Here is a 23,126-nt window from a genome sequence, read left to right on the forward strand (position 1 = left end):
TGGGTGAGCAATAAGAGAAAATCCAGGTGCCTTTCCTCCAGTACCCTTAAGTACCCATGAGCTGTTGTAATTCTTTCCTAGATTGAGGCCTCTGCAATTGTTCTACTTTACATAGGATGTCCAATGGAATTGTTGTACCACCTCTAATCCACCAAGTACCTGAAAACTTTTCTTCTCCACTTGGTCTCTGACATTTTTCAAGATGGAACTTGAAATGTATACAGTGCTTGCCACACTGCTGCTGCTGCTTCCCCCATCTGCTCAGGGGAATATTATCTACCTATTGGCATAGTTTCCCTATATGAGATCGACTGTAAAAGTTCAGCAAATGCAGCATGAGTAATCATGGGTGAATATTTACACCACTGTTGGAGTCTGTTAAAGGTGTATTGTACATCTTCCTGAGTAAAAGCACCTTTCTTCTCATCCTCCTCCCGTGAGGGGACCGTAAAGAACATATCTTCCACATCTAGCACTGCTATCTGTGGGTGTGTGGCTGTTTGTAGTACGGCTGTCAGAGCTCCAGTATTGGGTACAGCAGCTGTTGATTCAGCTGTGTGAGCATTGCAATAATAATGAATTGTAAGATACTGCCTCCCATCCAACTGTTGGACTGCCCAGACGGGTGAGCTGTATGGGGAATGGGTTCTGGAAACAATGTACCATTTTTCCAAGCCTGCTTTTCCAGCAGAAATTCTGGTTTGTTCCGCAGCAAGAATCGGATACAGCAGTACTTCATGCTTTTGAATCAGGGAGTACAGAGGCTGTGGTGTCTACATGCTCTGTAGCCTCCCAGTTGGTACCAGAACTGGGGTCAGCACTTGGACCGAAGAACCACACACTGCCGTCTGGCAGGTGCTTTTTCATCCGATCAAAACATCAAAACCTAACATATTATCATTGTGCTGTGTAGTCACAAAATGAGTAGACAACATGCTTCTTGTCATGTTGCTGTGTTGGTACTGAACTTTGTGCTCCCACACCTATTAGAAATGTCACCAGTTGTCATCACAGACCAACTGAAATCACAACATGTTCGGATTTAAGGGTGGATGGATCTAGACTCGTATATACAAGAGGAATCTGAGGGAAACATGCATCCTAGAGTGCTGAGGGAGCTGGCTGATGTGATTGCTAAGCCTCTCTCCATCATTTTTCAACAATCATGGAGGACATGTGAGGTGCCTGAGGACTGGAGAAAGGCCAATGTCACACCAGTCTGCAAAGAGAGCAGGAAGGACAACCCAGGAAACTACAGGCTGGTCAGCCTCACCTCCATCCCTGGAAAGGTGATGGAACAACTCATCCTGAATGTTATCACTAAACATATAAAGGAAAAGATGGTTATCACATGGACAGAGAACTTCTGGAGAGAGTCCAGCGCAGGGCCACCAAGATGATCAGGGGACTGGAACATCTTTCATATGAGGAAAGGCTGCGGGAACTGGGGCTGTTTAGTCTGGAGAAGAGGAGACTGAGGAGTGATCTTATTAACATTTATAAATATCTAAAGGGTGGGTGTCATGAGGTTGGAACATCCCTTTTTTCTATGGTAGATAGTAACAGGACAAGGGGTAATGGGATGAAGCTGGAACGCAAAAAAATCCACTTAAATATAAGAAAATCTATCTCACCGTTCAGGTGAGGGAGCCCTGGCACAGGCTGCCCAGAGGGGTTGTGGAGTCTCCTTCCTTGGAGGTCTTCAAGGCCCGCCTGGACATGTTCCTATGTGACCTGATCTAGGTGAACCTGCTTCTGCAGGGGGGTTGGACTAGATGATCTCTAAAGGTCCCTTCCAACCCCTACCATTCTATGAGTCTATGATTCTATGAAAAAAGGGGCCATATTTTCCCTCGTCACAACCATCAAGATGACTCCAAATATCATCATCTCAGTCCTCTGGCAATAATAGAGCCAACACCATAAGTGTCTCAGAGAGCACAGCCTACAAGAACAACAGCCCCATGCCTGGTGGCACTCACTGCAGGAGGGCATGCAGCCACCATGCCATCTAGCAGGCAGCAAAGCTTCCCACTCCCCTGCCCTCTACGCTGGGCTACAGAGGAGAACATGCCAGGGAAAGGCAAAGGTTTATAAGGGTTGAATTTCAATTCAGTAACTTAAAAGGGATTTGTTGCACCATGGATCTAGTCCATTGTAGGCTGAAGTATCTCCTGGTAGATGCTATTGGTAACACCTTGCCTGAGGTCTATCAAGCCCAAGGAATTCAGCTCAAATCTATTTTTAAATTCCTGTGGGTCCCCTAGGTCCTCATTACAGGCTCTTCCACTTGAAGTGGGATGGGATGGGATGGGATGGGATGGGATGGGATGGGATGGGATGGGATGGGATGGGATGCCATGTCTGAACACACCATCTCCAGAGGACCTGCCTAACGTCGCAGGCAAACTTCTCCGCTGGGCTGAGGATTGCTCCCATCAAACCTTCCATATGCCCAAGGTCACTCCAGGAGGCAAAATCCTCCCACATCCCCCTTGCCTGGAAATATTTTGATACCCTATTTACTGCCTGTTGACTCACCTTTCTTGCCCTGTGTTGGTTCTCCGTGGTCATGTGTCCCATATGGGATCACAAAAAAGCCCTACCTTTGCCTTCCTCCCTTCCCTATGGCTGCCATGTCATAGCAACCAAGCAGCCCCAGCTTGCCAACCCTCTGAGGGATGCCTCTATCAACAGACAAAAAAGACCAGGCCCAACCCATTTTATTGAGACAAAAGGGAAAACAAGAGAGTACAAAATAGAAAAAAAACAATGTTGCAAAATCTACACAGAATTAAAGGGATGCAAAACCTATAGAGAGTTAAAGGAATGCGAACCTGAAAGGTGCTCCCTCCCTGCGTAGAGGTACCTGCCAGCTTTCAGCAGCCTGGACTGGATGGCTGCAAGTGTCCTGTGCCTCCTGAAATGCGTATTTCCACAGCTGAGCAGGAGCAAACCAAACCTCCCATACTGGATGTGATGCTCATCTCTGCTTACAGATGCTCTCCAGGGCACTGTAGCACCTCCATTCCCATCTCCTTTCCTCCTACCAAAATGTTTGATCTTTCTTTCAGAGGGCTGCAGGAGCACCAATAACTCAGGCTGACTGCAGGCTGGTGGTTTGAAGTGTTTATAAGCACTCTAAGATGCCAGAGCCAACCAACCAGCTATTGCCTGTGCTGTTTTCAGCCCAGTGTACAGCCCAGTACATCTCAGACACACATCAAACTTGAGCTGTGAGGTGTCAGGATGGGAGGTACCAGGAGGCCTCCAAAGGCTGGTAACTTCAACATCCTACTGCCTCTGCCAACCTGCCCTTCAGCACAGATCAAGAGGAGCTACTGTACACAGGACACCCTGCTGACCACAGCTCTGTTCATTCTTCCTTACCACTGATGGGAAGAGAATTCCTGCACAGAGAGGGCTTCTCGGGGATCTCAGGGTGGAGGTGCTGTTACAGGGACTTTTCCTTCAGTTCGTATCTATGTGCTTGTGGTTATTTGGTTTCTCTCCAGTTTGTTCTGGTTTAGTCTCTAAATCTTAGGGAGGACTCTTAGGGTTTGTTGGGGATGGAGTAAGGAAAAGGGCAGTAGCCCTGTGGACAGAGAGGGATGGGGCATGGATTGTCCTCACCCCAAAAGTTCTTCAAGCTGCTGGTGAGTAAAACAAGAACAACAAACCCCCAAACAAGGGCAAACTGTCATATTTGTGACACTATTCTGGACTAAGCTATTCTTGACCCAGCTCTTGTTGTGTCTCTTCCCACCTGTGCTCCTGGTAGGGTTGGGCCAGAGTGTGAATTGAGGAGAGGTGCCTTCGGCCTCTGTCCTGCCTCCCGCCAGCCTCACAGCCGCGTGGCTGTCACCTCACACAGCTCATCCACGGGGACCATCAGCATGTCCTGCGCAGAGCAGCTGGGCTTGGCTGCCACACAGGAATTGTCCAGCCTCTCCTCTTCTTCTCCCTTTCCCTCATCCAGGTTAAAGACAAGCTTCAGCTTCGCTGGCTGTATGGAGTTCAGAATGATGACTCCTGACCCTAGCAGTAGGCACAGCAGCCCTACAATGCACAATGTGGGGAGACATGTTAGCATGTCCTGCCTGCTGTGTCCCAGCCCCATCCAGACCTGGATCTGAGGTTGGGTGCTAACAGTATGTGGCATCACCTAGGAGATAAGGGAAGGTGAAATTTCCCTCTCCACATCTGGATTCAGTTTGAGCCCCCAACGCAGAAGAGATGTCACTGAACTAAGACAGATGACCAAGAGAGGTGGGGCTGGGGCCCACCATGTGTGCTGAAAAGCTGGAGGGCTGGGCTTGTTTAGCCTGAAAATGAGGAGTCTACAGGATGTCTTAATTACCATCTTGTGCTTTTGGAAAAGAGCTTGCCTTTTCTTGGAAGTGCATGAGAAATTCTGTTTTGATAAAAAGAAATGCTGCCCATGAGTGAGACAGCTGTGGGGCAGGTCCTGAAAGTCAGAGGGGATCTCTAGTCATGAGGACGTCCACCATCAGACTGAACAAGGCTCTGGGGCTCTGAGATTAGTCCTGCTGTGGGCAAGGACTGGGAGAGACTGGGAAATACATCCCCGACAGTTCCCCCAAGCCAGGTCTTCCCTGACTCTGAAATCTGCAGTTCTCATGGTGGTCCTCTGGGCACAACTCTATGAAGATAACTTTGGCCATTCAGACCTCCTGGCTGCTCAGCTCTTTTTCCCCAAGTCTTGATGATGGTATCCTGAATTTTTGCATGTTGTTTGAAAAAAAAATCTATGATGAGCCATGGAGACAGAAGGGATGAGGCTCTGTCGGGGTATCACTGAGCATCATCACTGCAGGGATGGAGAAGGAAAGCCTCGGGAGCAAGATGAGCACTCACCTGTTACTAATGTCAGCCAAAACGATCCACCATAGTCTGTTTTCAGGGAAGCTGGGCCAAACTGGATGGGACACTTCAGAGTGTTCCTCGCAGTGAAGAAGAAGAGCAGTGAGAAAAGCATCAGCGCAGCAGTGAGCAGGAGCATGTAACCGCCGTAGACCAGGATGGGCATGGAGAACAATAGGATGGAAATGAGCCACGTGCAAAAGGCCATCCTGCGAAAGGACCACAGAATGAAGCAGAAGGTGTCACACTGGGAAACCCTTCTCAGGGTCTCCTCTCCCCATCCCAACAGAGGAAGACAGCCCTGGGCAACCTGCCATGGCTTGCCTTGCTTGAGCAGGTGGGCTGGACAGACTGAGCTCAAGGAGATACCTTCCAACCCAAATGATTCTGTAAGAGTGTGAATGATGGAGCTGTGGGGCAGGTCCCGTAGCGGTGCAGAGGGATCTCCACGCCAGGAGACATTCCATGTTGAAATTCACAAAGCCCCAAGGGCGTTGATATGACTTTGACATCAGCCCTGTATTGGGTGGGGGATTGGAGTGGAAACCTCTTGAGATCCCTCCAAATTAACTCTGACTCTTGTTCTCCCCTTGTTAACTCTCTCTCTTGTTCTCTTGTCTGCCCCCGGGCAGTTCCCACCCATTCAAAGGGAGAGTGTTGTCAAGAGAGACCTTTGTTTGCAGAACCACACAATGGGCCATTCCCACATCTGAATCAGCAGCACCTGGAGTGAGCCCAGCCACAGCCCTGCCCTGTGCTTGGGGTTTAGCTCACTGGAAGAGGTGAGCCTGTCTGATTCAGATTCTGAATTCTTCTCATTCCAAGAATAATAATGAAAAATAAGTTTACATCAACTTCCCTGCCTTGGGATACTCCTTCTCAATAGCAAGAAGGTTGGGGCACAGCTAGTTATTTTTCCTGAAAACAAAAAAGTAGATGTGGGCAAGGACTTGGAGCCTGCATCCGCAGAGGGAATTGCAATGCCCTTTCCCATGGCCTCTGAAATATGTGGGGATGCTCTGAAACTTCAGAATTACAAGGCACATAAGGGGTCTCAGCTTTACCCCATGAGACAGCCTCTGTGCATCCTCTTGATGGTCCCCACCATTCCCTACCAGCAGGTCTCATGTCCTCTTGGGCATGCAGGAGGAAGCCCTCCATGGCTGGTCCTGGTAGGGCTCCACATCTTGCTTCATAGAGGACCTTGCATTGTAAGCCCCACAAAGTTGCCTTTGTTTCCCTTTAAATTAATAATAATTTTTCTCCAGCTGCAATTTTGCACATCAGGACGGAGGACACAAGAGCAGACTCTGGGGAGATGGGTAGGCCAGGAGGTTCTGTAGAAGGCTGGGGTACCAGACACCATCCAAGGCTTTGGCATCGCCTTACAGGGAAGAGAGTGGCTCCATCAAGCTCCCCTTGCTCTGCCTAGTTCTTTGCACCTCCCCACAGAGCAGAGATAGGGCTGACTTCCTCTAACTTACCACAGTGTGAGGGATGCGTAGTGGCCAGAGATGCGGTACTGCCTGTGCATGCCGCAAGGGCTCTGTGTGGTGAACTTCTCTGCCACGTAGAGGATGGGGCTGGGCAGCCCCTGCTCCAGCCCCTCGCTGTAGCTGTGGTCATAGTCTGCACCAAAGCTCCAGGAAAAATGCTCATTGTAGTCAATGGTCTCGTTGACCTGATTCACTGGGTTTCCTGCCGGAAGGAGATGATAGGCTAAGGACCTTTCTCAGCCTCAGAGTCAGCTCCAAGAACTGCTGGTGTGGGTGCTTGAGGGCCCAGCAGTCAGTGTCAGTACCCAGGCGCATGAATGACAAACTTGCACCCAGCCCCTCCTGTTGTGATATACACTCACCCACCAGTGTGATGTTCACTCCTGCCAGGCCAATGTGCACCCCAATATCCACATTCACCAGGGCACGGCTGAAGGACTTGTAAGAGGTGTTTGCTGTCACCCAGCCAGTCTCCCAGTCCCTGCTGAACTGTGAAGCTGTGAAGACTTCAAAGGTTAGTCATGGCCTGAAGGCAAGACATCTAGTGCTAGAAGCACCTGCTATGATGGCCATCTTGGCTTGAGCATCCTCTACCCCATGCCAAGGGCAAGGCCTGGGTTGTAAGCCCTAATGAGCAGAAGCCTCATATGACCTTCCCCAACATCAACCCTGACCCAGGACCCTGAAAGCCCCACTTGAGTTGGCTTCTCCCCAGGGCTTTCCCCAGCCCAAGAGGCAATGGGACTGATGTGTGGGCCCCATCCAGGCACTGGTCTTCATCTAAACACCTCTCCATTTGTCTGGATCCCCTGGCAGTTGGCAGTGGGCCTTTGGTGACTGTCCTGGAGGTGGTCTGAACACATGACCACCAGCCTTCAAAGAGGAGACAGAATCATGGAACTATTTGGTTGGAGAAGACCTTTAAGATCATCAAGTGCAACCACGATCAAGCCCACCACTAAACCATGTCCCTCAGCACCTCAGCTACACCGCTTTGCAATATCTCCAGAGATGAGGACTCCACCACCTCCCTGGGCAGCCTGTGCCAGTGTCTAACAAGCCTCTCAGTGAAGTTCTTCCTAATACCCAAACTAGACAGGTGCTTGCACCTCCCACCACTTGCTAGAGCCAGGTCCCAGGCACAGATGGGGATCAGTCCTCCTCATAAACTCATTCTAGGGGCTGGACTTGCTGCTTGGCTGCTCTGCTCACCCTCTCCCACCTTGCTCCTCCGTCCCTTATGTCTTGGGCATCCTTGAGCTTCCCCCCGGGACCCTGGTACTCACTGAGGACCACTGCTCCCACGAAGAGGCCCACTACCACCTGCAGGAACCAGAAGAGTCTCTGCAAGGGGTGAAGAGAGGAGGAGGAACAGGTCTCAGTCAGGGGGACCTCAGGACCTCAGCACCAAGCATGTCATTTAGAAATGCCAGCTGGTGAGAAATGGGCCTGTCCCTCTCCTGGGGAGTCACTCCATGGGCTCTGCAGGTAGGTGGTATGCAGGGGGCCATGTGACTGAGGCATCCATGCCATGGGGTGGGGGAGGCAGCAGGGAGATACAAGAAGAGCAAGAAGGTCAAAACAGCCCATTTGAGAAAGATGTGCCATAACCTTTCTGGGAAGGAGAATGGAGACACTCCCTTTAATAATCCTGAGCTGAGATTTACACACAGAGCCCAAGCCTCACAGTTTTAGGCATGTTGGCAGCTGGCCACAGCTAGGGGTTTGTTGTGTGTCCACTCAGGGGAAGAAGCCTCTCAGCCAGGCCTACTGCAAAGCCAAGCACACAACAAGCTCATGGCACGTGAGCAGTGGGCTCGCAGCAGGGTCCCTTGGCCATGCACAGCCCCCTGGAGCGGTGCTGGGCCATGCACAGTGCACCCCTCCTTCTTTTGTTTGGGTTTCATGGAAGGTGGAGCAAGATCTTTCAGCCTCGCCCTGTTTTTCTGCTCCTGGAAAATCACTCACTTTTGCTCACAGTGGAATCCAGCCAAGCTCAGACCTGGATGCCTCATGACTGAGTTGGTGGAGTTTGGTGTCTCCAGCTTCGGCTGGAGCTCACTCTCATGGCCTGCTAGAGACCCCTGAGCCCTTGCCACGACCCTGTGGGCATATTTGCTCCTCAGATCTGTTTTTTTAAGGTGAGAAAGAGGAGGCAAGTGGGATGCACAGGCCAGGGACCAGAGGGCTGAGCTCCCCCTGCGCCTCCACTTACCTCCCTGCCCCGAATCCCTGGCAGGATGATGATGAAAGTAGCCAACAAAGAGAGGAAGATGGAGATGATGACGGCCCGGGTGGTGTTGAAGGGGAAGCATGCATTGGCACCAGGGTAGAAGGGAAAGGAGCCATTCCACAGTGTCATCCTGCTGCTGGGGATGGATGGAAACCAACACCCAGAGAGACCCTGGGGAGAAAATCACCTCCACGCTTCCACTCTCTGCAGCCTTCTCTGCAGAGCCACCTCCTGCCTACTTGCTCTGGGCACAGCTGTGCATGCACCTCCAATGCCCATGAACATCACAGTCCTGCATCTGGGGGTGTGCTCAGACATGTCCCACAGGAGCCCTCCATCTCCCCGGGGTACACCCCAGAACAAAGTAGGTTTGGAGTCACCGGGGCACCCACTACAATGCTCAGGTTGTCCCTAAGACACAACAAGACGTGCACACATCACTGGGTCTCTTGCTGCCTTCTCTGCCTGTTTTTGACCCCTGGTCTCTTGCTCGTGCTCCCACCCTCTCTGGTTCAGCTCCTATCACACTTCTGCCTCCCGCTGTGAGCGCGGTGCTTGAGGCGCTGGCTGAATCACCTCACCCACAGTTCGCGGGCTGTGCCCTGTCGGGCTGCTGCTCGCTGAGCCCCGAGTGGAGGTGGCTCCTTGCTGCCCAAGGAAATAGGAGTAACTCAGGGGTGACAGAGAAGCTGCCTGTCCCCCGTCAGCATCACCACCGCCAGCCCTCTGCCTCAGGAGCTGGATGGAGCCGGTGCCGTGCGGCGGCAGGCAAAAGGATGCTGCTGGGGGAGCCACACGTGGGTTTTGCCACAGCACTTGGCCAAGGCACTTCCCTGCTAGGAGAGGGCTACTCAGCAGCCCTCGGGAACGGGGACCATCCCAGCAGCAGCGGCAGAGCCTCCCGTGCCCCCTGGCCGCGCCGAGCCTACCTGCGGCGCGTCCGACGCGAGCGCGGGCGGAGGCGCGGAGCCGCGCTGCGGGACGGCGCGGTGCGCTCGCTGCTCCCGGCGCGGCGGGCCCGGCGCCAGCCGCCTCTCACCGCTCGCGTCTCACGGCGTTTTCACGGTGCCCGCCTCCGGAGGTGGCTGCAGCCTTACCCGCGGCCCAGCTGCCCCTCCGCACTCCCGCCGAGCCCGGCGCAGGAAGGGCTGCTCAGGGCTGGCACGGTGTCGCGCAGCCTCGCGGACAGGAGTAACACCGGGGGGAACTTTGCCCTTCTTGTGCTCGACTTTTCCTGCAGAGATGAAAACTCCAGTGGTTCCTTACGGCACGAAGACCCCGAGGCTGACAGTCTCCTGGACGGGAATCTGCTGGAGAGAGCAGCAGAGGTTTTCCAAGCCCTCACCTGCACTGCTCAGTGAAGCATCCCGGCTGAGATCATCTCATATGGGGTTGTGGGTGTGCAATCTCCTTGTCCCTGCTCCTGAATTCATCCCTCTGCAGAGGATACTTGGGAAGGACTGGCAGGCCAACCTGTCAGTCACCAGGGAAGGTGACACAGCAGCTGGCACGGGGGACCATCAGAGACAGACAGATCTAGAGGGGCTTCCAGTCCCATTACGCTCAGGTTACTGACCTGGCCACAGGGTGTGGATTGTGGAAATTCAGGCTTTTGGGGTTTTCTCTCATAGTGGCATTTTGGTTGTCTGACACAGGTTGCATTGATATTGAGATGCCCCAGCACGGGGAAAAAAAACCCAAACATCTCCTGACCCAGAGTTGGGGGCTTTTCTCTGAAACTATCACAATTACTGCCATCCCCATCGTATTTCTTTCCGCATCGCAGAAGGTGGCCTGGCTGGGTGCCCTGAAAAGCTCTGCTTCCCTTTAGCAGAGGAAGGTAAAGTTTTAATTCATGCCCAGCAGGAAACAAGGCATTTCTGGGCAAAGACCTTGCCATTCCCCCTCAAGTGGTCAGACTCAATAATCTGAAAGGTCTTTTCCAACCCTAATGATTCTATGATTCTGTCTCAGACTGATGATACCCGCTCTGAAGACCAAATATATATATCTATATGGAAATTTAAACAAAGAGTGATGTGGCTAGGGAAGGCATGTGCAGGGCTGTGATGCAGCGGTGGCTGCCCGTGCAGGTGCTGTCACAGATGTGGCAGCTCAGGCAGCATCTGCGAAGCAGAGCAAGATGTGTACTTCACGTCAAATGGTGCAGATCCTGCGGGGCAATCGTGGACACTTTGGACCTCTTGGAAGAGTGGAAATACCTCTCTCACCAGTGTGGGAGAGGGATAACTGGGAGGTACCTGGTAATTGGAAGGGTAAGATTAATTAAGATGGTGAAAGCATGACTGTGTGGGGTGGTAAGCAGGATAAGAAGTGGTCTGGCCTGGGGTTAGACCATCACTTGTCTCACTCCCTGAAGCTGGGAGTGGCAGCTGAGGATGAGCTCTGTACTGGCTTGGCCAAACCAAGGTACAAGGTCTGCCTGGGGAAGGGGTCAAGGCACTGTGGGGTTTATGCTCTTCAGATGAGTATCACCAATGTATCTTTTGGGATGATGCCATTGCCAAAAATTAAAGGAGGAGGAGGAAATGTCCTTTGTTCTCTAAAGAACGCCCTCAGTAACATAGCATTGGTATACAAGGACATCAGACTAGCTCCCTGGGCTGCTCTGCTCCCCTCATCTGTCCCCAGCAGTGATCAGTGTTGGAAATGGGGAATGATGGTGGTGGGGGATTGGTTCACTTTCTTGAGGTGCTGATAGCGTTGTGGTCTGGCAAGAGTGGGAAAACTGGATTTACACCTCATCCAGCACTTCATCCATGAAGAGTTTATATGGCAAGTCTGAGGCCATGATAATAATTGGAATGTGTGGGGGGGAGGAAATGTTCCTATCTTCTTAACTTTTCTGGGTATTTATGCAGGTAGTAAAGGTGTGGACAGTTTGCAGGGAACAGATCTGGGGACTTGTTCCTGCTCGCCAGGAGCTGGCAGCCTCACACTCAGGGTGCTGCTCCCACCGTCAGCACCCTGCCCTGGCTTGGGCAGTGCCTTCCACTTCACTCACTCATGAGTGATGGAGTGATGGACAGGGTGAGCAGGGATGGGATGAGTCACCCGATCCAGGTCACCCAGGAGGTGGGGCTGAGAGCAGCAGCACCCATCACCTCTTGCACAAGCAGCTGCTGAGTGTTGGATCAGCCGCTGCCGCTCACAGTGCCAGGACTAGAGGCAGGAAAGGTGTGGGACATGCCCAGACACGGAGGCAGTTGTGGGGACAGAGCAAGAGAGCCCTGAGTGGCTGTGCAGAGGACTCCTGCCTGACCCATTGGTGCCAGTGGAACAGTCATGGTGTGTGTTTGCTTTGGCTGTCCCCATCATCCCTTTGTCCTCATCCCTGGTGTGGAGGATGCTGCAGCTGGGGTCAGGATGGGGCTATGTGGTGATGAAGCATGTCTAGTATCCAGTCATGACGTTTGGGTGCAGCTCCTTGCCCAGGATTCTTTACAACAGCTGAATGACCCGTGATGGAGCAGTCTGAAGAGAGGACAGGAGGAAGGATGGAGGGACCCCCTTTGCCCAGTTGCCACCTAGTTGAATGAAGAGGTTCACCATGCTGTGGTCATGGTTTGGCTCTAGATTTGGTTGCAAGAAAGATCTATTTTTCCAGCTCTGCTTGGAAGTTGCTTAGAGATTTTAAGAGAAGGGGAAGGTGTTGTTGCCCACTACGCTTCCCAGTGAGCTGGGTTTTGTAATCTCATGGAGACAGCTCAGTGTCAACTGAGAGGGATGCCAGACATAGAGGCAGAGCTCAGAAGGAACCACCTGTTATCCCAGTGGGATTTGAATGAGGAAGGGTTTCAGCAATACTTCAAGGAAATCCTCATCCTAAAATTGTGTTGAGTGTTCAGTCCTCTGCTCCTTCCAAGAGCCACTATATAGGAGACCAACAAATCTCCTATGGCCTGGACCTCAGAGGCATGTGCCAGGAGAGGCATCTTTCTTGGGGCTGCTTTGTTGTCTTTGCTCCCACACTCAAACAGGCTCTCAGCTGCTGACAGTGCTCCTGCAGGTTTCTGTGTGCTCTCAGAGACCCAGGGGATGGAAACCCAGCTGCCTTCTTGCCCTCTAGAATATTTCTATGTTTGACCCTACGGGCACCAAGCCTGTGACAAGGAGGGGGATATCCCAATAAGGGGCTGGGGCCAGTCCATGTTCCTTCTCAAGTGACATGTACATCACTGGCATTGCCCAGCCTGGATGAGTGCTGCAGTTCCAGCTCTTCTCTCTTATTTCACAGGCCCCAAGTGCCACTTGCAGCTGCCCTGATCCCCATGTTGCAGCTCTGCAACAGCTGCTGGAGCAGAGTGATATGAGGAAGGAGAGTGTGAGGGTCAGAGTGGGTACCTCAACACCCAGGAGTTGGAGGGGGGCAGGACATCACTTCCCATTCAATATCTTTGCTAAGAGATGTTGTCTTTCCACTAAAAAGCAAATGGTGTTGTCAGCTCCCAGATTCAAAGAACGATTTGAGTTGGAAGGGACCTCAAATCTCATCTTGTTCCAACCTCCTGCCATGGGTAGGGACACATTCCGCTAGCCAAGGTTGCTCAAAGCCCCATCCAACTTGCTCTTGAACACCTCCAGGGATGGGGCAGCCACAACCTCTCTGGGCAACCTGTGTCAGTGTCTCACCACCCTCACAGGGAGGAACTTCTTTATAATATCTCAATCTCTTCTTTCAGTTTAAAGCCACAATCCCTTGTTCTGTCCAGCCTTGTCCCTGAGGGCCCCACTCATCCGTCAGAGCTCCTGCTGTTCTGAGTGTTGGGAGATGCCCTGACCTTTGGGACACATTTAATCAGAGATTTTTACCCTCCCAGCTTGGGGAGCCATGTCCCCACAGATAACAGCCTTACCTGCCAGTTTGATGCAACTATCAGAGAGCTGAGCTTTTCCAAGCTTTGCTGGGGTGTGTTAATGATATACTGTGTGGCAATTAGCACTTTCATCCCAGGCTGCAACTTTGAGAGAAGCTTTCACCCTATTGTAATCCCTATTGTGAGAGGCCTAATTAAAGTGATACACATTCTCCCATGGAACTCTTGCATCAACCGTCTCCCTGCCAGGCTTGAAATTAATGCACAGAGCAATGCTACTCCACCTCAGGCTGTGATGCAGCTCTGTGTCTGAGCATATCCAAGCACTGCACCCCACATCCCAGCTCTCAGCAGAAGATCATTTGAATACTTGCTTCTTCCATCCAGGCAAAAGTGCCAATAGCACAATAACAAGAAAACGTGCAGCTGCCAGAAAAGCTGTGGAAAGGCCCAAGGGCCTTCACAGTGTGAAGGCATCATATCAGAAATTACAACCAACTGCTTGCTTAACATGTAAAAAAAATAGAAAACCCATAGATTCAAGTTAGGCTGCAAGCAGAGATGGGATCACCTTAGCTTACATGCCACAGGTAGTTCAATCCAGCTGGAACTAGTGCAGGTTTTTGTAGTGATTGTCGAACCACCCTCCAGCCAGTTTTGATCTTGCAAGATGTTCTCGCTGTCCCAGAACCTTCCAAGGGCCTCTTATAAACAGAGTCCTTCCACTTGGGCATGGACCACTTCTTGCTGTGGATGAACTTGCAGATCTTGGAGCAGGAGGAGGAGCTTTGTGGTGGATGATATCCAAGACAGGATATCTGAGACTGGCCAGGTCTCCCATGCATGTTTTATATTGGCTTTGAGTGTCACAAAGGCTTGTGGGTTGGGATGCAGAGCTTTTCCCACCAAGTGGTCCTGTTCCACCACGTGTCACTTTGGATAGTGTCTTGCAGTTGCCCACAGTCCTGCTGTGGGTGAGAGGTTGAACTAGAGAGCTTAAGTAGTCTTCCCACCAGTGTGTACATGGATCTGCTGCTTCTGATCTGATACCCTGTGACCTAGAAATCATTTTTCAAGGCAACAGGGATGCCAGGCTCTGGACACCCACTTCCTCAGGCTCTCTCAGTCTCTGTACAGGCTGTACCTGACATTGGTCAGGTCAGGTTTTGGAGTCCATGTCAGGATAAGAAGAGCTTTCTGTGGAGAAGCATGGGGTGTTATAAAGTTGTTTAGGAGACTAAGAGCCTTTTGCTTCATGATGGCAACCTGGTTTTCTTTCTGCCTCTTTCTGTCCCTTCCTCATTGCCTGATTTGTTGGTCTCCTATGGAAGAGTGGTCTCAAGACACCTTGACAAAGGGAACACACCAACCTGCGTCCAGATGTCTTTGCTGAGGGCGTGTCAGAGGAGCCCATCCCGTGTGAATGAGCACAGCTGGGAGCACTTTGCTTAAGCCCGGGACACCAATGACACCAAGTGGTGGCAGTGGACTTTCACAACTAACTCTCTCAGGCAGCTCCTCCTCATGGGGCAGTCCTGCAGCCAGACAGAAACTGAGGTCAGTGGTGGAGGTGGCTTGTCTTCGTTCCCCTTATCTCATTTCATGTTCTTCTCCCGTCCTCGGGGTTGTACCCTGGCCACAGGTTGTGATGGAAGTCCAGACCAGCTAGGATCACAGATGTCCACACTTTGCACTGTCAGGGTTTCTGAGGGTCTGTGCCACAGCTCTGCTGTGTAGTGGTCCCTGTGCCCCAGGGAAGTTGTCCCCATGACCTCAGTTGAGTCACTGGCCTCATTGCATCTCTGCCTGTGTTGTGCAGAAGTAGCAAGCTCTGCTGTGAGCAAGCTCTTGAGTCCAAGCAGCAGCATGGATTCAAGAACCCAGAACAGCATGGGGTACAAACACAGAACTGGGGGGGGGGGGGGGGGGAAACACCTGAAGAATTTACTCTTTCCCTATCCTAGACGCAAAGCTTTAGTCCTGGAAAGCCCCAAGGAATACGACCTGGTGAGTGACAGAGCATTGCACTGAAACACTGTGCATGGTAAAGGTCAGAAAGGCAAATGTAATTGCCAAAAATTAGTATGTCTCAAAAGTTTTTCTGTCCCTCAGTTTGTAATTTAAATTGAAGAGGGATTGGGGATTGACTGGTTGCTTGTCTGTGTGGGAGAAGAAAGAACACTGGAAGAGCCAAGTGGAGCAGGTCGGTCAGCCTCATACCTGATGGGACAAAGCCCCGAGTAACCTGGTCTGACCCCAGAGCTGACCCTGCTTTAGGCAGATGGCTGGACTAGAGCTCTGCAGACGTTCTCTCCAGCCTGAGTTACCCTACACTTCTGGGATAGTGTCCAAGGCAGGTGCTGCACACTGGAAACTGCTATGAGCTGAACACATCTGGCTACTTCACTAAAGAGACTGAGCACAAGCTGCAGTGATGACAAGGGGAGGAGAGGGGCTGGAAGTCATGTGGGGCCTGGCAAAGGGGAGGAGACATGCTGTCCTCAAGTGCAAAAATGCTTGAGGGAATTTATTTGTTTCCAAAGCCTGAACCAGTACTTAAAAGTCTGTATTGTATTACTTGACAATAAACTCCATTCTCCAAGTCGAGTCTGTTTTGCCCATAATGCTAATTACACAGTGACCTCCTCATCTTTACCCTGAGCCATGAGATAGCAACAGGGGCAGACAGGGGACAGACAGGTAGTTGGACAGGTTCTTGCTGGGTGGCTGGGAGAATGAGGATCTTGGGTACCTCACAACAGGTTTGTGCTGTGATGGTCAGGAACCTGCTTGCCCTCCCACGCACAGGACATGAGCTGGTGGGCCCATGATATCAGGTCAAGAATCCCATTAATCCATCACACTGCCGGCTGAGAGGCATCTGGTCTGTTCCAGTGTCAAACATAATATGCTATGTCATTATTTTTCTTGCTTATAATTAGCTTTAAGCCAAGGTCTTGCTACAGCAAATGAAAGGCAAGCTGGGGGTCACTCACATCCCAGTGGGCAGCAGTAAGCCTGGGGAAAAACAATACAGGTTCCTGCAGCCCCAGCAACAAGTGACACTGAGAGACAGTGGGACACCACCTGAGCAAAGCTGGTGGGTGGGACAGGCTAGAGCAATGGGCCGAGGTCAATTGTGTGAGGTTCAAGAAGATCAAGTGGTGGGTCCTGCACTTGAGTCACAACAACCCCAGGCAATGCTCTGGGCTTGGAGCTGAGGGGGATGGATTATGGGGTGTAATGAATAATGAGCCAAAAGGAAATGGTCTCAAGTTGCACCAGGGGAGGTTTAGGTTGGAGGTGAGGAGAGAGTTGTTAGACACTGGCACAGGCTGTCCAGGGAAGTGGTGGAGTCCCATCCCTGGAGATACTGAAAAGCCATGTAGCTGAGGTGCTGGACATGAGGACATGGTTTAGTGTGGGCTTGGCAGCGTGAGGTGAGGGATTGTACTCTGATCTTAAATATCTTTTCCAACCAAAACAATCCTATGATTCTATGACATCAGAAGGGAACAGAGGCTGGAAACAGGTGGGTTCCTCACTGGCAGGTTAGACAATGTGGGAGGACTCCAGTGGCAGTGAGGGGCTGCTTTTCCTCTAGGGTTGCAGTTGTGCAACTGTTCTAGTGAGGCAAGAGAGGTTTGGCCCAAATCTGAATCACTATCCCGTGCCTTCCAGAAAACTCTCTCCTAGCCTGGCCCTGATCTCTTGAAGGATGAAAGGCCTCAGCACTGGGGCATCTGATGGGGAGTACCAGGTTTTGAAGACTGTTTAGTGCAAGCTACTTTTAGGATGCTCAGTTCTTATCTGCCAAACCCAACCTTTAAATACCTGAGAAACTGCGGAGTCCCGAGGCTCAAAAGCTGCCCTGCAAGTGGAAAGGAAACATTAATTTATTGGTCTAAGATCTGCAGGCTCTGGGTGCCAACAGGTAGAGTTTGTGTGCTGGACAAGTGGTTCTTTTACTGAAACACATCATAACCAGCTGACAACAGCTGAGCAATTGCTGCCAGCAAATCCAGGAGTTGGCCCCAGGCGACAAGGCTGGGGACAAGTGGTTGGGCAGACAGGTAACCTGGTGGCTCGTTTTTTGGTGAATATGAGCATTACAAATGCTAGTTGTGCCCACAACTGGGCCCACACCCTGAGGTGAGCAACACCTTCAGAAGGTGCAGAAGGAGAGCCTGGTCACAGGGCTGTGCTCCATCATCCATTCTGGGCAGCCCTTGCTTGTCCCTTCACCTTCTTCATCTGTCCTGCACCATGAAGGACCCTGGGGCTATACCACTGCCCACCTGAGTGCTTGAGGATGTGCACAAGGTGAAGGTGCACCAAGCAGCCCTCCAGACCAAGCTAGAGTGTTTAAGTCAGTCTCTGCATATGAGGGACAGCAGAAGAAGGTCCAGCCAAGGCCCACCTGCAAACTCAGGAGTTGTATGAGGCAGAGACCCTGCTTGAACCAGAAATCCCACAAGCAAGGAGCTGCTTTTCTTTCAGGAGGGTTTGTTCCAGCAGTGAGAGGCGTGATCGGCTCATCCAAGCTTGTCATTCTGCTACGTGGCAGTTGGTGTCTCCCTCAGTAAGTAGAGGCTGCAGGGGCTAAACACCATCCCATGCTGGCTGTGGAAGCCAGAGGCTTCCCTCCACTACCCCAAGTTGCTCCCACTCCCCCTCCTCTCCCTTCCTGCACAACCTTTGGAGGGTCTGCCTTCCCACTCCAGGAATGTATGAGCTAGCCTGTGCAAAGAGACAGTTTTATTCACAAGGGCACACCAGACATCAAGAAAGCAGAAAACATACAGGAAATATACCAGAGGCTCTGCTTTTCCTATGAGCAATCACTGTTAACATCATTACAGACAGAATAAATAAAAGTGATGTTGCTACAGTAACCCACAAGGATGATGTTCTCCTCCGCCTGCCACGCATGGCCAAGCCTGCAGACCTCATCCTCCGTGGCTGCACTGCTTCAGTTGGAAAAATACTTCTCCAGCACCTTTGTTAAAAGCCCTGTCTCCTACAAGAAAAGGTACAACAGTGAGACACAGTGTCCTGTACACAGCCTCCGCTGGCATCACCTGCTGGGTACTACAGGGGTGACAATCAGGTAAATGTCCCACGCTGGACCATGCTGGCACTTCCCGGGTGGCTTGAGATAGCATGTGAGAAGGAGAGAGAAGCCTGGCTCCTGTCTCTCCTCCCATGCTCCTAAAGCTGGGCTGCAGCCACAGACAGCAGAGGCAAGCTTCATCAGCCCACCAAGGCAGTAGCCACCAGACTGAGCTTCAAGAGCAAGAGTGGCCCCATGGCATGATTCAGCAGAGAGCTGTGTGAGAGGGCAGAGAGACAGACACAAAGCTCAGCAGAGTCACAGAGGGATTTTGTAGGACTGAGTATGGCCTGGAGGTCCTAAAGCTATGCAAAGCAGCATCTGCCTTCCTGCAGAAGGGCTCTTCCCACAGCCATAGAGCTGTTCCATTCCACAGCACATGGTCTCCCCCTGTCTCCAGGAGAAATACTGCCACACACCCAAGACAACATGGGATAAGGATGACTCACCTTGCCAGCCAAATCCAGGACACACACAGCAAGAGGGTGGCACCATGCAGTCCCAGTGTGCTGAGAGCCAAGCCCTCCCTGCCACATGTGGTTGGAGGCACAGCTGCTCTGGTTGCAGCTCCCTTCTGCTCTGTGTGACTTCAGTCATCACAAACACAGAGCAGCAAACGAGTTCCCACTTCGTGGAGAAATGGGAAACATCTTAGGACAAAAGCTGAAAGGACTAACCCACATGGCAGGAGAACGAGCAAAAAAAGACTAAGCCCTGAGATTTATTTAATGCTTAGAGGAGTCCCACAGAAAGAAAGAATCCATTTGTGAAGGACCAGCAACACCCTCAGAAAAGGAAACACTCATTGGGTTTTTGACACAAATCTGGTTCCCTAGGTACTTGTCCTGAGGCATAGCATGTGTGCTGGAGCAGCAGAGCCACACTTGGAGAGCACAGTAATTCCTACCTGGCTGACCAAGGGGTCCCAAGGAAGAGAGAAGCATCTTGTTTTTTTCTAAATGAGTTGAGATGGGACAGATCCTGAGCAGGGGCTGGACAGAGAGTTTCATGGAGCAGAGCTACTGAACAGCTTGTTGCGCAGGTGACAAATACAGCACACAGATCAATGCCAACACAGGCTGGGTGCTGACCTCAAAAACAGGCACACTGAGGCAGAAAGCTGTCAGGGTGGCAGGAATTTGCACTGGCACTGCATCACCCACACAAGCAAGAAAAAAATAAAGTCTCACAGAAAAGCGTAACAGGCAGCACTCAAAGACACCAGGGAAAAGTAGTCCTGTAATATCACCCAGCAGCTCGGAGACAAGGACATGCACAGGTGACAAAGACAGGAGCTGGAAGGCAGGAGCCATCTAGTGAGGTGCTCAGAGGGGCCTCAAGGGCAGTACCAGCCCCATCACACAGCAAGGTCTCCATTGCCACCCAGAAGACAGCCGGCACACCAGGGCACTGGCTGAGGAGAGGCAAGAGGCTTGAGGGAGTTGCGAGGGGTAGGAGCCAGCTGCACATCAGGCACTTAAACTGTGATGCCACACGTGTGCAGGGCATCCCATCTCCCAGTGGAGAGACATCAGGTGGCAAGGCAGGCAGCATCTGCCCAATGTGAGCCAAATTACCTCCAGCAGCAGAGCTTTGTAGCCAGCACACACATGCCAAAGGCTGTTATCCAGCACTGGGCACTGCCCCTGGCCAGCAGAGCACTGTCAAGCACCAGCACCCAGTCCCTGTCCTGGCACCCCTGCAACACCAGCACTGACCATGCAACTCCCCTACACAGAGAGGAGCCTCACAGTTCACTGCAGCTCAGACCACATGCTCACAAACGTCTTAATGGAGAAGGCACATGCACCAGTTCTCCCATCACCTCAGGCTGTTAATGGAGCAAACACTCTCCTCCTTAAAGGCTCTCCAGGGAGGACAGAGAAGGATTCAGGACCTCCACAGCCCTCTCCTCCCATTCAGTTGCATCCAAGAAGCAAAAGCTGCAGCAGCGCAGTGGTCACAGCATGCAACATCTGAGGGGGGAGCAGGGTGGTGTCTTCAGCTATGCCCAGCTCTGTCTTCATGCTGAAAAGCCTTCTACTGAGACCAGCTCTCTAAGAAAGCCCCAGTTTACATTAGTCTGCTGAAATCAAGTCAAGAAGGAACTTGAACACTCAGTGGTACTCAAGCTTGTACCCTGCAACTCTGCTCCACCTGTGCCTTTCAAAAACAAAACAAAACAAAGAATAGGATCAAGCACTGCCTAAACCTAGCTAACAGAAGTAGCTTTACCTGTGTGCAGCTTTACTGGATAGCTCCTCAAGTACTGAAGCTCAGTGAAACACCACATGTAGGACCCACCTAAGAAGACTTCATCTCTTTAGGGCTCTCAGTTATTTCCTGCAGGGACTAGAAAGGGCGAGACACCAGGGAAGCACATATGAGGCAACAGAAATCAGAGCCACACGGATCGAGCAATTCCATCTCTGCATCCTGTGTGAGGATCTCTGTGTGTGCATCACTCACAGGGAAAGGCTTTCCACCAGGAGGTGGGTGAGCTTCAAGGCAAAAGCCACACCGAAGAAGCTAAGGATCTGCTGAGGCACTGCAGGACTACCAGAGCTCCTGCCTGCTCCTCAAGATCTGCTCTGCAGCAGCACCACTAATGCCCACCTCTCCTCTGCAAGGCAACCTAACAAAGCTACAGGACCCTCAGTAATGAGGGATCCTGACCACAGTGACACAGATCCAAGCCGGGGGCACTGGAAACCCTAGAGCTCTTCCAGTCCTTTCCCTTCACATATGGGGCCGTGTCTCTCTTGGGCTCTCTCTACTGAAACAGGGAGGAGAAAGGATTTCCCTGTCCCTGCAGTGGCTGGAAAAGGGAGCATTTCTTCATGGTAGCCACAGCAGTCAGCCATCCTCTTCTGCATCTTAACAACCCCTGATCACCACTACCACAGCTCTGTCACAGCATCCCTTGCTTGTCCTCACAGCCTTCCCAAACATTTGGGACTATTGTCCACTGCCCAGCTAGACACAAGCCTAGGAAGACTTCTACTCTGCCCCTTTATGGCTGGTCTTAAGGAGTGGTTTAAGGAGGGTTAACAGGAGCAGAAAAGTGGAGATATGCCTCTAGCAGCTGTGCAGATGCTCACATCTCCAGCAAGGGTGGCGATTGCAGATTAACATCACCACCACCTCCCTGCTCTGAGCATCTCCCTTCATCTCAGTCAATATTCACCTGGTCAATAAGGTCATATTTTCCTCGGTTCTCATCCAAAAGTCTCTCTTGCAAGAGGATTTTCAGGAGCTCACGGGTAAGCAGTTCCATCACGTCCTCCAGCAAGGCTCTGAGAGAGGGACCGAAGGCCATTGGCACTGCAGGCTCCTCTGGCGACTCCAGGCGCGGGGAGCCCATGACACTCTTCTTCCCCATGAAGTGACCTGCAATGTAACACACCCGTGTGTCTGCACAAATGCCTGGGAAGAGAGGGGCTATGGCTCCGGCCGAGTCGCTCGCTGCCACCTCGCGCCGACCGAAGTCGAGAGGAAGCCCCGAGTAAAGCCGGTGCCCGCGTTAGCTGAGCGTGACAAGCGGGGAGAAACCCCAGCAGAGCGGGCTCTCCTTCCGCACGGGACTCTGTGGAAACTTCTCCCTCCTGCTGGTGCGATCTCTGGGGCTAAAGCGATGCCGGACTGGTCACCAAGAGACGCGGGAGAAGGTCGCCTCGCCCCTCACTAGGTCTTCTGCCCGCTACGGGTCCTGCCGAGCCCAAGTCCGCCCCGCCGGGGTACACAGGGGAGCGGGAGACTCCCCCCCGGTGCAGCCCTGGGGGACGGGGCGGGGCACAGCCGCACCTCACAGTCGGTCCGCGACACGCATGCCCCCGATACCTGTGGCCCAGAGGTTGCCGCGGGGGTTGACCTTGATCTTGGCCGCCTGGCTGCGGTGCTCGGCGAAGTCCAGGCGGACGGCGGGACCCAGCGCGGCGCCGCACAGCACCAGCAGGAGGCAGCGCAACGCCGCCATGGCGCGTGTCGGGACCGGCACGCGACCGCCCGCCCCGCGCGCCGCCGCTGCCCTTATACACGGCGGAGGGGGCGGGGCCGGGGCTCTGCCCGCCCATGGCCCGCCATGCCCGGCCCCTCAGCGCCGTCCGCCTCCCGCAGCCCGCCCTGCTCCCTCAGCCCGCCCTGCTCCCTCAGCCCGCCCTGCTCCCGCAGCCCGCCCTGCTCCCTCAGCGCCGCCCGCAGCCCGCCCTGCTCCCGCAGCCCGCCCTGCTCCCTCAGCGCACCCCTGCTCCCGCAGCCCGTCCTGCTCCCTCAGCGCTGCCCGCTCGCGTCCCGCTCCCTCAGCCCGCCCTGCTCCCTCAGTGCCGCCTGCCCGCTCTCGCAGCGCGTCCTGCTCCCCCCTCAGCCCCGTTAGAGGCTACTTCACAGTTTATGCCCAGGGCTCAAGTGAAGTCTGTAAAAAGATGAAAGCATTCGATCAGAGGGCCCCAAGACACAGGTTGTGCTCATCACCTGCCTGCAGCCCTCAGGGGTTTCCAGGCTCCTCCAGGTTCCACCAGGAGAGCATCCCACTGTGGTGCTCTTGAGGGTTGGGTTGCTCTGTC

General features: G+C 52.6%; 2 protein-coding genes across 2 annotated transcripts; both read right to left on the minus strand.

The window, feature by feature from the left end:
* Window positions 1-3,844: 3,844 nt before the first annotated feature.
* Window positions 3,845-8,742, minus strand: DUOXA1 (dual oxidase maturation factor 1). The gene is made up of 6 exons (XM_061999952.1): window positions 8,596-8,742; window positions 7,667-7,724; window positions 6,743-6,877; window positions 6,369-6,582; window positions 4,879-5,093; window positions 3,845-4,059 (listed from the first exon to the last, which is right to left on the minus strand). Exons 1-6 carry the CDS (start codon window positions 8,740-8,742, stop codon window positions 3,845-3,847), a joined length of 984 nt encoding a protein of 327 aa, XP_061855936.1.
* Window positions 8,743-18,194: 9,452 nt separating this feature from the next.
* Window positions 18,195-22,553, minus strand: NMB (neuromedin B). The gene is made up of 3 exons (XM_061999799.1): window positions 22,405-22,553; window positions 21,752-21,954; window positions 18,195-18,471 (listed from the first exon to the last, which is right to left on the minus strand). Exons 1-3 carry the CDS (start codon window positions 22,538-22,540, stop codon window positions 18,424-18,426), a joined length of 387 nt encoding a protein of 128 aa, XP_061855783.1. The 5' UTR covers window positions 22,541-22,553; the 3' UTR covers window positions 18,195-18,423.
* Between the last annotated feature and the right edge of the window lie 573 nt (window positions 22,554-23,126).

The sequence above is a fragment of the Colius striatus genome, chromosome 7, assembly GCF_028858725.1.
Source record: "Colius striatus isolate bColStr4 chromosome 7, bColStr4.1.hap1, whole genome shotgun sequence".
Classification (NCBI taxonomy): Eukaryota; Metazoa; Chordata; class Aves; order Coliiformes; family Coliidae; genus Colius; species Colius striatus.